Raw genomic sequence first — 17,747 nt, forward strand, 5'->3', positions numbered from 1 at the left:
TAACCCCACTGCCATCATGGCGCACTGTTCACAACATTGACCTGAGAAAACCACTCGCACACACACCACCATACAAGCGGTTGGACGTACTGCCAAATTCTCTAAAACTTAGTTGGAGACTGCTTATGGTAGAGAATTGAACATTAAATTCTCTGGCAATAGCACTGCTGGACGTTCCTCCAGTCAGCATGCCAATTGGTGCACCTGTGTAACGATCATGCTGTTTAATCAGCTTCTTGATATGCCACACCTCTCAGGTAGAGGGATTATCTTGGCAAAGGAGAAACGCTCTAACAGGGATGTAAACAAATTGGGACACAAAATGTGAGAGAAAGAATGTATTTTATTTCAGCTCATGAAACATGTGACCAACACTTTACATGTTGCATTTATATTTTTGTTGAGTGTACTTTTGCGAACAAGCTTGAGCACAGTGGATGTAGTTTACAATCAAAGTTACCTGCTGCAGTATATCGGAGGCATGTGCTCAGCTGTTTTGCCACCAGTTGCTCTCAGTGGCAAAGCGAAGCACATTCACGGCCTGCCCGCCGTAGATGGAGCCCCATTTGTGCAAAAGCCCACCATTCGATCCCATATGGAATCTGTTCTTCGTCAATATAGCCATATAGAACACTTAACATCCCCTGTGCAGTTTCATGCTCGGGAATCATGAGACAGAGAATATGTCCTGGTGAATATTATCCCCCAACACGTATAGCGAACAAAATGCAATGCATGGGCTAGAGGTCGACCGATTATGATTTTTCAACGCAGATACTGATTGGAGGACCAAAAAAGCAGATACCAAATTAATATATGACAATTACAACAATACTGAATGAACACTTATTTGAACTTAATAAAATAAATAAATAAAATCAATTAAGCCTAAAATAAATAATGAAAATGTTCAATTTGGTTTACGTAAGAAAGCTAACTTTTAAGTTCCTTGCTCAGAACATGAACATACGCAAGCTGGTGGTTCCTTTAGACACGAGTCCGCAATATTCCCAGTTAAGAAGTTTTAGGAATTATATGACCATTTCTCCTATACCATTGTATTTCATATACCTTTGACTATTGGATTTTCTTATAGGCACTATAGTATTGCCAGCCTAATCTCGGGAGTTGATAGACTTGAAGTCATAAACAGCGCTGTGCTTCAAGCTAAGAGCTGCTGTTTAAATGAATGCATAAGAGCCTGCTGCTGCCTACCACCACTCAGTCAGACTGCTCTATCAAATCATATACTTAATTATAATAAACACAGAAATACGAGCCTTTGGTCATAAAGTGGGGCAAAAAAGTATTTACTCAGCCACCAATTGTGCAAGTTCTCCCACTTAAAAAGATGAGGCCTGTAATTTTCATCATAGGTGCACTTCAACTATGACAGACAAAATTAGATTTTTTTTTCTCCAGAAAATCACATTGTAGGATTTTTAATTAATTAATTTGCTAATTATGGTGGAAAATAAGTATTTGCCCACCTACAAACAAGCAAGATTTCTGGCTCTCACAGAGCTGTAACAACTTCTTTCTCTCTGTCCTCCACTCGTTACCTGTATTAATGGCACCTGTTTGAACTTGTTATCAGTATAAAAGACACCTGTCCACAACCTCAAACAGTCACACTCCAAATTCCACTATGGCCAAGACCAAAGAGCTGTCAAAGGACACCAGAAACAAAATTGTAGACCTGCACCAGGCTGGGAAGACTGAATCTGCAATAGGTAAGCAGCTTGGTTTGAAGAAATCAACTGTGGGAGCAATTATTAGGAAATGGAAGACATACACCACTGATAATCTCCCTCGATCTGGGGCTCCACGCAAGATCTCACCCCGTGGGGTCAAAATGATCACAGGAACAGTGAGCAAAAATCCCAGAACCACACGGGGGGACCTAGTGAATGACCTGCAGAGAGCTGGGACCAAAGTAACAAAGCCTACCATCAGTAACACGCTACGCCGCCAGGGATTCAAATCCTGCAGTGCCAGACGTGTCCCCCTGCTTAAGCCAGTACATGTCCAGGCCCGTCTGAAGTTTGCTAGAAGTTTGCTGGATAATTTGGATGATCCAGAAGAAGATTGGGAGAATATCATATGGTCAGATGAAACCAAAATATAACTTTTTGGTAAAAACTCCCCTCGTCGTGTTTGGAGGACAAAGAATGCCGAATTGCATCCAAAGAACACCATACCTACTGTGAAGCATGGGGGTGGAAACATCATGCTTTGGGGCTGTTTTTCTGCAAAGGGACCAGGACGACTGATCCGTGTAAAGGAAAGAATGAATGGGGCCATGCATTGTGAGATTTTGAGTGAAAACCTCCTTCCATCAGCAAGGGCATTGAAGACGAAACGTGGCTGGGTCTTTCAGCATGACAATGATCCCAAACACACCGCCCGGACAACGAAGGAGTGGCTTTGTAAGAAGCATTTCAAGGTCCTGGAGTGGCCTAGCCAGTCTCCAGATCTCAACCCCATAGAAAATCTTTGGAGGGAGTTGAAAGTCCATGTTGCCCAGCAACAGCCCCAAAACATTACTGCTCTAGAGACCTGCATGGAGGAATGTGTGAAAACCTTGAAGACTTACAGAAAACGTTTGACCTCTGTCATTGCCAACAAAGGGTATATAACAAAGTTTTGAGATAAACTTTTGTTATTGACCAAATACTTATTTTCCACCATAATTTGCAAATAAATTCATTAAAAAATATTTTCTGGATTTTTTTACCATTTTGTCTGTCATAGTTGAAGTGTACCTATGATCATAATTACAGGCCACTCATCTTTTTAAGTGGGAGAACTTGCACAATTGGTGTCTGACTAAATACTTTTCTGCCCCACTGTATACATGGTCAAATCCGGAAACTATGATTTTGAAAAAACAAAACATTTATTCTTTCAGTGAAATACGGAACCGTTCCATATTTTAATCAAACGGGTGGCACCCATAAGTCTAAATATTACTGTTACATTGCACAACCTTCAATGTTATGTCATAATTATGTACGATTCTGGCAAATTAATTACGGTCTTCGTTAGGAATGAATGGCTTTTCAACAGTTGGCAACGAGCCAGGCGGGCCAGGCATATACCCCGACTCTGCTTACACTGAATGCAAGAGAAGAGACAATTTCCCTAGTTAATATTGCCTGCTAAACTGAATCTTTTAACTACATATATGCAGGTTTTAAAAAATATATACTTGTGTATTGATTTTAAGAAATGTTTATGGTTAGGTATATTATTGCAACGATTGTGCTTTTTTCACGAATGCGCTTGTTCAATCATCACCCGGTTGGCGAAATTGAAGAAGGCTGCGATTCGATCAATTAACAGACACAGCATTGATTATATGCAATGAGGAACAAGCTAGTTAACTACACATGGTTGGTGCTATTACTAGGTTAACTAGTGATTATGTGAAGATTGATTTTTTTTTTTTAAATAAGATAAGTTTAATGCTAGCTAGCAACTTACCTTGACTCCTTGCAGCCACAAGGTCCTTTTGATGCTGCACTCGCATAACAGGTGGTCAGCCTGCCACACAGTCTCCTTGTGGATTGCAATGTAATTGGCCATAACTGGCCGTTACGGATTGTTATGAAAACTTGAAAATCGGCCCTAATTAGATCGGCCATGCCGCCCATTTGAAAAGCATAAACTGGGGAGTTTGAGTCGTTCAGGCAGAGTTTCCTCTTGACTGCAAGCAATACCATAAATTCATATTTTAACAGTGATATCTGACAATGGTATTGATGTGTGTTTCTGTGCCTCTGCCTCCCCACATATTGTTTTCACAATATCAATTGCGGCCAGTAATATCAAAGACTGCAAAAGTGTGTGGCTTCATGGTGTAGTGGGCCGAGCCATTCACTGTGGGAATTATTCAAGTGCGGCTTTTTCCCATGATCTAAGCACTCTCTGGTTGAATTTGATATTTTAATCATTTTCATTTAGATTTAAGGTTGATAATACATATAGAGAACAGAAATGCAGAGAAATGCAGTTCGTCTTCTTGAGGTTTGTCTAGGGTAAATGTATCAGCAGCAGAGCTCAGAACATATTTCATTTGGGTACAGACAGTTCCATACTTTATCATGGTCAACAGAACTGGCCGTACCAACTGAACACCAGCAATCACCATGCCAAGTCACCATAACTAATATCTTAGCTACACTGTATTCTACATGAAATCATTTGGGATTAAGTCTAAGCCTTAGTTTACGTTGCTGTGAATGATACACCTCATTCAAATGAGTGCTCCTTTTTATGTCCCTTTAAATTCAGAACAATGTTGTCAGGTGCAGGTATTTCTATGAGAAGTCTTTGTCAGTTCAGTTCTGAGTCTCGTGTGATCCCCGGTTGACTGCAGAGAGGTCTCAACCTGAACTGGTTGGCAGTACAGAGATGCAGGGGACAGGGAAGGGTGGTGGGTAGTGAATCTTCCCTCCGTCAAACACACTGGCCTCACAGCTGCTCCTCACACTATAGCCTAGACAGACAGACTAAACAGGTGCTGGGAGGGGAGGAATAGGGGGTTGTCTGTCTCTTGGTGTGTGTGGCGAGGCGACCACGTTACAATAAAATACGACAACGTGAGGAGAGAAGGCAGTTATCCGAGTACAGCAGAGATGGAGAATAAAGGTGACGCCACAGTCAGACAAACCTAGAAGGGCAGGGCCCCCCCTACACAGAGACCGGCAGGGCCCCCCCCCCGCTACACAGAGACCGGCAGGGCCCTCCCCGCTACACAGAGACCGGCAGGGCCCCCCCGCCACACACAGAGACCGGCAGGGCCCCCGCCTACACAGAGACCGACAGGGCCCCCCGCCAGAGACACAGAGACCGACAGGGCCCCCGCCTACACAGAGACCGACAGGGCCCCCGCCTACACAGAGACCGACAGGGCCCCCGCTTACACAGAGACCGACAGGGCCCCCGCTTACACAGAGACCGACAGGGCCCCCCGCTTACACAGAGACCCGACAGGGCCCCCGCTTACACAGAGACCCGACAGGGCCCCCCGCTTACACAGAGACTGACAGGGCCCCCCGCTACACCTATCAGCACACACACTTCTTGTTTGAACAGATATCTGTGACAATATTGTCAAGGTGAATGCACCCATTGTTTCCCGGCTTTAAAATCCACCTGCTGCCATTACTGTGTTAACATGACAAGCCGAGAGAAGCAGCAAGAGCTGCTAGAGTAGCAGTAATACTGAAGGGTCCATACGGTAAATGACCCATACCAATGCCATGACACGAGTTAACAGCTTCTGACACCTACATGGAGTAACATAGCCATAAAGTTGTAATTACATTCTATTCCTATGAGCATAGCACTGTGGTGGTATACTATGCATGCATACAGTGGAAGCATGCACAGGAGAGTACTGTACTTAAGAAATACATACACTACCGTTCAAAAGATTCATTCATTAAATAGTAAATAATAAATACCCGCAAAACACCAGTCTCAACGTCAACAGTGAAGAGGCGACTCCGGGATGCTGGCCTTCTAGGCAGAGTTCCTCTGTCCAATGTCTGGTCTTTTGCCCATCGAAATCTTTTCTTTTTATTGGCCAGTCTGAGAAATTGCTTTTTCTTTGCAACTCTGCCTAGAAGGCCAGCATCCCGGGGTCGCCTCTTCACTGTTGACATTGAGACTGGTGTTTTGCGGGTACTATTTAATGAAGCTGCCAGTTGAAGACTTGTGGGGAGTCTGTTTCTCAAACTAGATACTAATTGCACAACTCGTGCACAGTTGTGCACCGGGGCCACCCACTCTTTCTATTTTGGTTAGAGCCAGTTTGCGCTGTTCTGTGAAGGGAGTAGTACACAGCGCTGTACAAGATCTTCAGTTTTGGCAATTTCTCGCATGGAATAGCCTTCATTTATCAGAATAAGAATAGACTGAAGAGTTTCAGAACAAAGTTGAGGCTGTAATCGAAACCACAAATGCTGATGCTCCAGATACTCAACTCCAGATACTCAACTCCAGATACTCAACTTATTTTATCAGGACAACAGTTTTCAGCTGTGCTAACATAATTGCAGAAGGGTTATCTAAAAATCAATTAGCCTTATAAAATGATAAACTTGGATTAGCTAACACAACGTGCCATTGGAACACAGGACGGTTGCTGATAATGGGCCTCTGTACGCCTATGTAGATATTCCTTTTTTATTTATTTTTTAATCAGCCGTTTCCAGCTACAATAGCCATTTACAACATTAACAATGTCTACAGTGTATTTCTGATCAAATGTTATTTTAAAATGGACAAAAAGTGCTTTTCTTTCAGAAACAAGGACATTTTTAAGTGACCCCAAACTTTTGAACGGTAGTGTATATATGTACTGCACTGTATGCGTCACCATGTGTTACAAGTTTTTGTATGCAATAACTTCCTGACATTCATAACATTACCAACTGAGTTTAAAGTATGCAATTCCTGCTAGGACTACACTACATTAACATTCCCCAAGGGGCTCCAATATATAAAAACACATGTACTTTTTTTTTATTTAACTAGGAAAGTCAGTTAAGAACAAATTCATATTTACAATGACAGCCTGCCCCAGCCAAGCCCCAACTCGGAGGACTCTGGGCCAACTGTGTGCCGCCCTATGGGACTCTGACTCACGGCGCCACTCGGGAGCCCAAATCTGTATACATTGTACGAATAAAATAGCCAAACCAAGGCATACAATTCCTTTACCTTTTTAAAGAGTTCGAAGTGCACAACAAAACAATGCCAACGTATAAAAGTCCACAACATCACACTAGGGCCATATAAAATATTATATCACGATATTTAAATAAATTGGACAGTGTGACAGTATTTAAAAAGAAAAAATAAATATATATATATATATATAAATAAATAATAAAAGTTCTACAATTGCTTTATGAGTAGTGAGTGACCCTAGGGTGGCAACATTTACATTCTAAGTGATTTCAATGAGTCTCTCCATTCTGATTGTTTTATACTGTTCAATTCAACCAAAACATATTTCAGCACTTTTATCATTTCCACATTTCCTGCACTCAATTGCAGTGGTGAAAAAAGTACCCAAATTGTCATAGAGTAAAAATAAAGCTACGTTAATAGAAAATGACTCAAGTACAAGTGAAAGTCACCCAGTAAAATACTACTTGAGTAAAAGTATTTGGTTTTAAATATATTATATAAAAGTAAAAGTACAAATCCCTTATATTAAGCAAACCAGGTGGCATCATTTTCTTGTTTTTGTATTTAAAGATAGCCAGGGGCACACTCAGACATAATTTACGAAGGAAGCATGTGTTTTTTGTGAGTCCCTCAGATCATAGGCAGTAGATGACCAGGGATGTTCTTGACAAATGCGTGAATTGGACCATTTTCCTGTCTTGCTAAGCATTCAAAATGTAACGAGTACTTTTAGGTGTCAAGGAAAATATGAAGAAAAAAGTACAGTATTTTTTTTAAAGAATGCAGATACCGGACAGATACCAGAAGAAAAAAAACAAGTAGTACTTTTAAGTATTTGTACACCACTGCTCAATTGAGAAGTTCCACACTGCCATGTAGGGCTGCACGAAATGGACAAATAATCTAGGACTTATTTTTAACCAAATGTTGCAATTGTGATTTGACTTGTGAATTAGAGCAAAACTGATGGAATCATGGAAACAGAATGACTATTGTAATTATATAGCTAGAACATAATAGTGGACACTTTGAATACAGTGGTGTTTGAGATGACAAATTCAAATGCCCGGGAGGAGATATTGTGACAGGGTAGGAACGAAAGTGTTGATAAGTGTTTCCTAGGGAACCCTATAATCTTTGGCTACATTTAATTTTCTCTTAGCTACTTCATGTAGCGAACATATTCTTGCTTCACATAACCCTCTTTGATTTCCTCTCTGTTGCACAAACAACATGCCAATTTTTTAGCTAGCTACGTTTGCTCTTACTCAGTACATTTATTAGTTAGCTAGCTATTAACATTAGCGGCTAACAATCAGTGACTCAAGATTTAGGGCAACTTGCTATGAAAAGACAAACTAATAGTGTCATTATAGGAGGCTAGTGGATTTATATTAAGCAGCAAAGTGAAAACAGCATCGTCGTCATCAACATTGTTGCATGTGGGCTCCCAAGTGGCACAGTGGTCTAAGACACTGCATCTCAATGCAAGAGCACGTCTGGGACCTATTGGATCGGAGGGTGAGGACTAGGGCCATTCCACCCCCAGAAATGTCTGGGAACTTGCAGGTGCCTTGGTGGAAGAGTGGGGTAACATCTCACAGCAATAACTGGCAAATCTGGTGCAGTCCATGAGGAGGAGATGTACTGTAGTACTTAATTCAGCTGGTTGCCACACCTGATACTGACTGTTACTTTTGATTTTTACCCCCCTTTTGTTCAGGAACACATTATTCCATTTCTGTTAGTCACATGTCTGTGGAACTTCTTCAGTTTATGTCTCAGTTGTTGAATCTTACGTTAATACAAATATTTACATGTTAAGTTTGCTGAAAATAAACGCAGTTGACAGTGAGAGGACGAAAAAAACAAAAAAAAACAGAGTTTATATTGTCATATCGCCCAGCCCTAATGCAGAATGAACACAAGTGTCTCGTGGTTCAGGATCATCAAATGCGCTCGAGTGACAAGGGGCGTGGCTTGGTCTGTGTGGAAAGTGGCACGGAGAGAAAGAGCAGAGAGATGACTCAAGTGGCAAAGTAAACTATAAAAATGGACATTACACATGGCGTGTCACATTTAACAAACCAAACATTCAAATACCGGCATAGAAGGTAAAGTAAAAACCCAACCTGGTACCTGCATCAATACCGGTATATAGTAAAATACAGTATACCGCCCAGCCCTACGTCACACAGCAAACACTGACTGGCCAGGCCATGTAGTGCGGTTCACTTTTTTACGAAGCAAATAAACCTATGGGGGGCTAAATGAGTTGGATTAGAAACTCACAATACAAACACAATACACTTGAGCTCAAGAAGAAGCGGGATAATGAGATTACTTTATTGTCCACAGAAATTAGCATGCTGCTTCATCCCAACGACAATATGACTGTAAGTCGCTTTGGATAAAAGCGTCTGCTAAATGGCATATATTATTATATTATTATTATTAAGACAATCTCGGATGGGGCACCACCCCACCATAAGTCTGCACGGTACAGAGATCCAGATAACTGGGCCTAATTCCAACTGTAATGTGTTCTTCTCATTGACTACAACTCACAATCCAAGCATAATAAATTAGACTGGAGCTCAACTATACCCCCATCAAGCAGGGACTGGAGATCGCCCTCTACATACAGTTTACAGAGGAACAGTCTAAATCCAACAGTTATGTGTTCTGCCCTTTCAGTCATAGCAGCAAAAACAGGTTTCGGTTTCTGTGTGAATTAGAGAGGAACAATGGTAGCTTTAGGCAAACTGTACAACCCCACAAGAAGAGACGGAATCCTGACACACACACTCGAGATGGCAGCTGGTGCCTTGCACTCCCAGCTCCACTGTTTTTAATAAAAGATTCCATGTTCCATCATAAAAAAAGGGGTGAGGGAGAGATGGAGAGTGAGGGAAAAAAGAGGAGTTTAGACAGCAGAGTGGTCGGTGTAGTTTAGACAGCAGAGAGGTAGGTGAGGTTGGTGTAGTTTAGACAGCAGAGAAGTCGGTGTAGTTTAGACAGCAGAGAGGTTGGTGAGCTTGGTGTAGCTTAAACAGCAGAGAGGTCGGTGAGGTTGGTGTAGTTTAGATAGCAGAGAGGTGTAGTTTAGACAGCAGAGTGGTCGGTGAGGTTTGTGTATTACACAATCACCACATTCCAGCATCCATTCCCTCACACCTGTCTGTGCCTGCACTTCTCTGCCTCCGTTCTTTCTCTGTTTCCAACACAAAAACACCTGCACCACATTTCCTCCATATCCGCCTACCCTCTCGGTTCCATGATAACACAAACACTTCTCTACAAAACATTCCAAACAAACAAACTCCTCTTCCAAAGACACCAATACAAAAGCAGGTCCTGTTAGGTCCTCTGTTCTCCCACGCCAACAAAAACAAATAGCACTATCCTGAGTAGGCTACTAAACAGTCAAACTCCTCTTCCAAAAACAAATGCAAAGTCAAATACAAAAGCTCATGTCCTCAGGTTCTGTACATGCACCTGTCCTGTCCTTAGACTCACCGGTGTTGTGTTGAGCAGGTTGCTGTTGGTGTTGCTGGGGCACTGTCTCAGTGTTGCTGGCATTCTGTCCCATGCTACCCCACGCCCCTGTCCCACCAGCCCCTACCTCTCCTGGGGTCCACGGCAGGGAGGAGGGATACAGACACACTGAGGAAAAAAATAGATCCCAGCTACGATCCTCGCCAACAAACACAACCGCCTTAACACTCCTGTAACCCAAGACACTCCTACTTCCTCAGCTCACATCGTTCTCTACCTCTTTTTCTCTTTCTTTCTAGTCCTGCCCTTCCGTCTATTGCTCTGTGTGTGTCTCTCTCTCACACACTCTCTAACTCACTCTGTTTGAAGCTAGCCCCTCCTCCCTTCCTTCCTGTCTGTCTAGCTGACTTCATAAATAAAGTATGCCAGTTATAAGGCAGCACCATACCAGCAGTCTCAGATGCCGGTCATTCCTCACTGCAGATCTTTCAGGGGCAAAGTTTACAGGAGGTGAGAGAGTGAGCTTAGTAGTGGTGGGGGGTAGGAGAGGAGTGGAGGGTAGGGTGGGCCCGGGGGGTAGTCAAGCCCAGAGAGGTTTGAGTCAGAGTGGGCCCCTCCAGCAGAGCAGAGAGAGCAGCACCCAGGCACAACGGCTATGGGAGGGCTCTCTGCTCGCTGGATAACAGACTTGGGGTCAAATATTATTCAATATGTTTTCAGATACTTTATCTGGGCTTGATTGAGGTTGCCTAGCACAATGGGACCAATGTAATATGTGCAAGAGTGCAAATTCCAACCATCTGGTACTCCAGGCAGACTAGAGCAAAAGCTAACACTATTTGAGATAATTAAAATAGTATTTGAACCCATGTCTGCTCGGGAGAGAAGAGATTGGTAACGTGAGAAGTGGTGAAAGGTGAGATGGGTCTAGGTGGAAGGTTGTGCTTCGCACCAGGAAAAGGGGAAGTGATGTCACTGAGGTTTCGTGTTACTCTCCCGGAGTCAACCACATAGCCTATAATGTGAAGTGCACCACACATGAGTGAAGGGAGGACAGAAGCATGTGCCGTTGTGCAGAAGGACAGCTGAATGGTAGAGTTGTTGCTGACAGGTTCATCAAAACACTTTTCTTATTTTATGGATAGTTTGAAAAGGCCCAACTGTTGAGGAAGAGAGAAAACACTAGCATAACAGCTCACCTAAGATGCCCCAACGTTAACACAATGCTAAAATCAACACCGGCACAATATCGCAGGGCACGCTGAATTCTACAGAACACCTGAGCACACATTTCCTCAAGGTGTCTCTGCGTGCTATCGGTCTTTTTTTCACAGTGGGAATATTGGGGGAAGTGAACTGACAAAGGGAGCAGGACATTTCAGTGAGTGTTTAACATGTCAGTCAGAAATCCCTGTTTAACAGCAATGTTCCTTCAGCTCTGCTTTACTGAACTGCAGTAGCAGTGAGTGGTGTGGTTACATAGAGCCACTCCGTTTAGGCTGAGGGTGTGAGAGGAGAAAAAGCTACTGGAAGGAGAGATAAGGTGGGTTAGAGGGAGGGAGGTAAGAAAGGGGTGGGAGAGGAAGGCATGTCTTTCCTCCAGCCAATCAGACCGAGTGGGCTGTGCACTAGACTAAGGATGCAACCCTTTCAATTCTACAAGAAGATACAACCCAGAGTCCACAAAGACATTCCATTTACTGAGAATCTTATCAAGAGAAGATTTGACAATCAGCGTTGCCTAGTTGACCGCGAGGCCAACATGTGAATAGACTGCATAAATACCTTCACTCAAATTCAGTCTGTGCCAATACATGTAACAGTACATATCAGCTTACCTAAAAATGTGAAACTGCTATGAAATACAGGAAGCCCTGCTGGATGAGAGATGTTCTCGCAAATAGCAACGTGCAAAGTCCATCTCAAACTCTGACTGCAGAGCATGAAGGAAATTAACAGTTGGTTCTTCCCCTAGCCTAGCTATAATAGCCTAAGACTAAATGAACTAGTAGCCCAGTGAACCTAAACAGTCACAGAAATGCATTTACTCAACCTTTAGAGACCAGCCTACAATATTGACAGTAGGCTAATAGAAGGCAAACAAACTAAACCAGGAAATGTGGCTCATTAAAAGACCACTAAAAACTCATAGTTGAAGTCGGAAGTTTACATACACTTAGGTTGGAGTCGTTAAAACTCGTTTTTAAGCCACTCCACAAATGGATTGTTAACAAACTATAGTTTTGGCAAGTAGGTAATTTTTCCAACAATTGTTTACAGACAGATTATTTCACTGTATCACAATTTCAGTGGGTCAGAAATGTACATAAACTAAGTTGACTGTACCTGTAAACAGCTTGGGAAATTCCATAAAATTATGTCATGGCTTTAGAAGCATCTGATAGACTAATTGACATAATTTGAGTCAATTGGAGGTGTACCTGTGGATGTATTTCAAGGCCTACCTTCAAACTAAGTACCCCTTTGCTTGACATCTTGTGAAAATCAAAATAAATCAGCCAAGACTTTAGAAAAGAAAATTGGAGACCTCAATAAGTCTGGTTCATCCGTCGGGAGCAATTTCCAAACACCTGAAGGTACCACGTTCATTTGTACCAATCATAGTACATAAATATAAACACCATGGGACCACACAGCAGTCATACCACTCAGGAAGGAGACGCATTCGGTCTCCGAGAGATGAACGTACTTTTGTGCGAAAAGGGCAAATCAATCCCAGAACAGCAGCAAAGGACCTTGTGAAGATGCTGGAGGAAACAGGTACAAAAGTATCTATATCCACAGTAAAACGAGTCCTAAATCGACATAACCTGAAAGGCCGATCAGCAAGGAAAAAGCCACTGCTCCAAAACCGCCATAAAAAAGCCAGACTAAGGTTTGCAACTGCACATGGGGACAAAAATCGTACTTTTTGGAGAAATGTCCAAAAAATAACTGTTTGGCCATAATGACCATCGTTATGTTTGGAGGACAAAGGGGGAGGCTTGCAAGCCGAAGAACACCATCCCAACCGTGAAGCATGGGGGTGGCAGCATCATGTTGTGGGTTTCGTAGCTGCAGGAGGGACTGGTGCACTTCACAAAATAGATGGCATCATGAGGCATGATATCAGTCGGGAAGTTAAAGCTTGGTCGCAAATGGGTCTTCCAAATGGACAATGACCACAAGCATACTTCCAAAATTGTGGCAAAATGGCTTAAGGACAACAAAGTCAAGGTATTGGAGTGGCCATCACAAATCACTGACCTCAATCCTATAGAACATTTGTGGGCAGAACTGAAAAAGTGTGTGCGAGGAAGGAGGCCTACAAACCTGACTCAGTTACACCAGCTCTGTCAGGAGGAATGGGACAAAATTTACACAAACTTATTGTGGGAAGCGTGTGGACGGCTACCAGAAACGTTTGACCCATGTTAAACAATTTGAAGGCAATGCTACCAAATACTAACTGAGTGTATGTGAACTTCTGACCCACTGGGAATGTGATGAAAGAAATAAAAGCTGAAATATATCATTCTCCCTACTAGTGACATTTCACATTCTTAAAATGAAATGGTGATCCTAACTGAACTAAGACATTAAACGTCAGGAATTGTGGAAAAACTGAGTTTAAATGCATTTGGCTAAGGTGCATGTAAACTTCCGACTTCAACTGTAGCCTGAGTGGAACTATGTGAATAAACCTATTGAAGCTCAATATAATATACACTCAATCACTAGTTTTAGGTACACAACTCTGTTCACGAAAATGATTTACACCTACAGACAGTGAGTCACCACGGCACCGTGGCTTGCTATATAAAGCAGGCAGACAGGCATCCAGTTACTGTTTGATTGAACGTTAGAATGGGCAAAACAAGTGACCTGGGCAACTTGGAGCATGGTATGATCGTCGGTGCCAGGCGCGCCAGTTCCAGTATCTCAGGACTGACTGCCACCCTGGGCTTTTCAAGCACGACAGTGTCTAGGGTTGATCAAGAATGATGTGGCAAACAAAAACATCCAGTCAGTGGCAGTCCTGTGGGCGAAAACAGTTTGTCGATGAGAGGTCGAAAGAGAATGGCAAGAATCGTACAAGCTAACAGACGGGCCACAAACAGGCAAATAAGGGCGCAATACAACAGTGGTGTGCAGAACGGCATCTCGGGACGCACTACTCATCGATCCTCGTCACGGACGGGCTACTGCAGCAGATGACCACACCGGGCTCCACTCCTATCAGCTAAAAACAATAAGCTGCTCCAGTGGGCACGCCATTATCAACACTAGACAATTGATGAGAGGAACACCTGAAACTAGATGGGTGAACTTAATAAACTGGCTACTGAGTGTATATGAATAATAATAATAATAATAATAATAATAATAGGCCATTGAGCAGATGCTTTTATCCAAAATAACTTAGTCATGCTTGAATCTTTTTTTTTTTTTTACCAACTGAGCTACAAAGGTCCACCATAACCAATGAATGATTTACAGACTAGTTGGCTGTGGGAATGTGCAGTTTGTTGACACATTCCTAAACCATTCAGTTACAGGTGTCACAATTCTTGGAACGATAACGTACTTGACACTTGTTCAAACCTGTCAATGTTTCAAACAGTGCTATTTTGAATACAGAGTGTAACCTATAAAAGTAGCCAACTGTTTACTGCTCTGAACGTAGTAGTCAGTGTGTGAATGTCCTTGACTTAAAAATAAAAAAAGATTGAGTGTGCGTCTTTTCAAATCTGACACTACTCGATTCAAAAACCTGTTTGCCTCTGTTGAGCCACAGTGCAGAACACAGTAGCTCCCTCTAGAGGTAAATACAAGACACTGAGCCCTCGCTCAAGAGGAAATGACAGGCAGGAATGTTAGGAATGCGAGGCTATAGGTCAGCTTTTTGATACAACGTCCTAATCTGGGAACCATAGCTGGCTGTCAGCTGGTCCCTACATGGATCCATACCGGCCTTATTGAATTTATCAAAGGAATATCTGTGATAACAAAAACGTTTATTTGTTTGAGCTGAATAAAAATAGGCTAGTGCATGACTCAACACAATACAAATTCCATAATACTGATGAATCATCATCAAGTCACACACAATACAGGAGTCAAGGGCAAGAGAATGTTCTTATTGCTTACATGACTATACAAATAGATTGAATTACTGCCACTGACCATGTCACTCCAGTCACTGCCAAAACTTCCACCACTGATATAAAAGGCCCCATCAGAGCCATGTACAGCTCTGGGTACTATGATGGGGAAGGAATCAGTCCGGTTTAAACACCTCCGTTAAAAACTGTTTAAGAGACAGGGAGGAAATCAAATCAGTCAGGTGTATTTATACTGAGCTGGGCCACTAGGACAGCCAGGGTCAGAAAGTCAGCCAGGGTCAGAGTTGAGTAGATCTGGCCTTCTATTCTGTCCTAGCTGGTGACTGTGTGTCTGTTCCTCTAAGCCTAATAGTGGCAGGTAGCCTAGCAACCCAACGGTCGCTGGTTCGAATACCCGAGCTGACAAGGTGGGTATAAGTCACTTAAGCCCAATTTGCTCCAGGGGTGCCGTAGTACTTTGGCTGACCCTGTAAAACAACACATTTCACTGCATTGTGACAACATATTTATTTGTTTTTGTGTGTTGGTCAACCAGGACACTGCCCTGACCTGTCCAGAACTGCACCAGACCAGCCACCATGTCTTTCAATGCCTGGCTTAGGAAGACCAGAGGCCACACATACAGCGCCTATCAAAATATCTCGGGCAGCTTAAAGTACAAACAATCACACCGCTCCCCAATTCAGTTGTCAAGTTCAGTCTTTTAGACTCTGCTTGATAAAACTGCCTCACAAATAACTGACATTGTTCACCAGTTTCAAACAAATATATTTTTTTTAAACAATTGAACACAAGAACAGAACAGAGAAATCACAAACAGAAACAGCATTTTACTCACATCGTACAGCCATTGCTAGGCCTTTCAGAGATCAATAGACAGACAATACATCCAACGATAGAACACAACCGATCGGTCTGCGACAGGGAGACAATAACGAGACTGTACTTGATACGGTCTCCTCTTCCATGGACTCACATGGAGGTCCAATCCGCAGTTGAAATTAGAGACTACAGCCAAGGCCGCGTGGGGCTGGTAAACAAACACTGAGCTGCTTCCTAACCTTTACAAGTGTGTCCTCTGCTGGGAGAAAGGCCCAACCAGATAGCCCCTGTCAACAGAGCCATGCGTCAACAGAGGCATGCGTCATGCTGCACCCAACCCCTAACCGATAGGACAGGCTAGTATCGCTTACCCAGCACAGGCAACTTCGCACTTTACACTGTTGGTGTTGACTCCCCACTTTCGGCTTTCCTCATACCATTCCTGATGGTAATCTCCAAAGCACACCACAGTAGCATGCAACACTTATAACATCTAGCTAGGTTAGAACTCTTGTGTGGGTTTTCAGATGTTTTGACTGAGGGCAAAAGCTAAGACCACCACAAACAAAATCTAAATTTTTCCTAGACAATAAGAGCCAAGCCATTCAAACAGTAAAAGGCATGCCACACTACTACAGCTAGGCTAAATCCATTTTCAGAAATCAGTAGGCTAGGATAGAATTTAGGCCTGAATTGAAATTATACTTTTCTTACCACGATTTTCCATCACAGTCCAAAGGGCAGTAGTCAGCAGCTCCTGAGTCAGACAAAAAAAAGAAGCAGAGCAAATGAGGAAGTAGAACGACTAGATTAAAATATACAGACAAAATAAATGACATGGCCTAATTAGACATTTGTTTGACCTAGCCACCCTCATCCTGCATGACTGTGGTCAGAGGTCCTTATACCTCAGATAAGAGCTTGTGTGTAAAAAGAGTAATTCACACCACATCAGATCATCTTTCTAGCAGGCATTCAGTCTGTAAGAGGAGGAGAGGAGCCACAGAGTAGTAAAGTGGTGCTTACCTCTCATCTCCCCAACAGACACCAGACAGGCTGCAAAGCCAGGAAGGAGTAGTTTAGTTACTGTAAAATTAATAACTAGTCTAATATACAGTACCAGTCAAGATGTTGGACACACCTACTCATTCAAGGGCTTCTGTATTTTTACTATTTTCAACATAGTAAAGTTTCTTCAAAGTAGCCACCCTTTGCCTCGACAGCAAAGCACATTCTTGGCATTCTCTCAACCAGCTTCATGAGGTAGTCACCTAGAACGTATTTAAATTAACAGGTTGGCCTTGTTAAAAGTTCATTTGTGGAATTTCTTTCCTTCTTAATGTGTTTGAGCCAAACAGTTGTGTTGTGACAAGGTAGTATACAGAAGATAGCCCTATTTGGAAAAGACCAAGTCCATATTATGGCAAGAACTGCTCAAATAAGCTTAGAGTAACAACAGTCCATCCATACTTTGACTGACATGAAAGGTCAGTCAAGCCAGAACATTTCAACAACTTCGAAAGGGTCTTCAAATGCAGTCAAAAACAATCAGGCGCTATGATGAAACTGGCCACAGGAAAGGAAGACCCAGAGTTA

General features: G+C 42.6%; 1 protein-coding gene across 1 annotated transcript in view; it reads right to left on the minus strand.

Annotated features, from left to right (window-relative positions):
- Nucleotides 1–16,403, minus strand: part of LOC124012236 (phosphatase and actin regulator 4B-like) — a 32,516-nt gene extending 16,113 nt beyond the window's left edge. The window contains exons 1-2 of the mRNA XM_046325712.1: nt 16,168–16,403; nt 10,225–10,371 (exon numbers count right to left, since the gene is read on the minus strand). Of these exons, the coding sequence (XP_046181668.1) occupies nt 10,225–10,371; nt 16,168–16,180 (160 nt within the window). The 5' untranslated portion in view covers nt 16,181–16,403. The remainder of the gene's footprint in view (nt 1–10,224; nt 10,372–16,167) is intronic.
- Between the last annotated feature and the right edge of the window lie 1,344 nt (nt 16,404–17,747).

Source organism: Oncorhynchus gorbuscha, linkage group LG24 (genome assembly GCF_021184085.1).
Source record: "Oncorhynchus gorbuscha isolate QuinsamMale2020 ecotype Even-year linkage group LG24, OgorEven_v1.0, whole genome shotgun sequence".
NCBI lineage: Eukaryota > Metazoa > Chordata > Actinopteri > Salmoniformes > Salmonidae > Oncorhynchus > Oncorhynchus gorbuscha.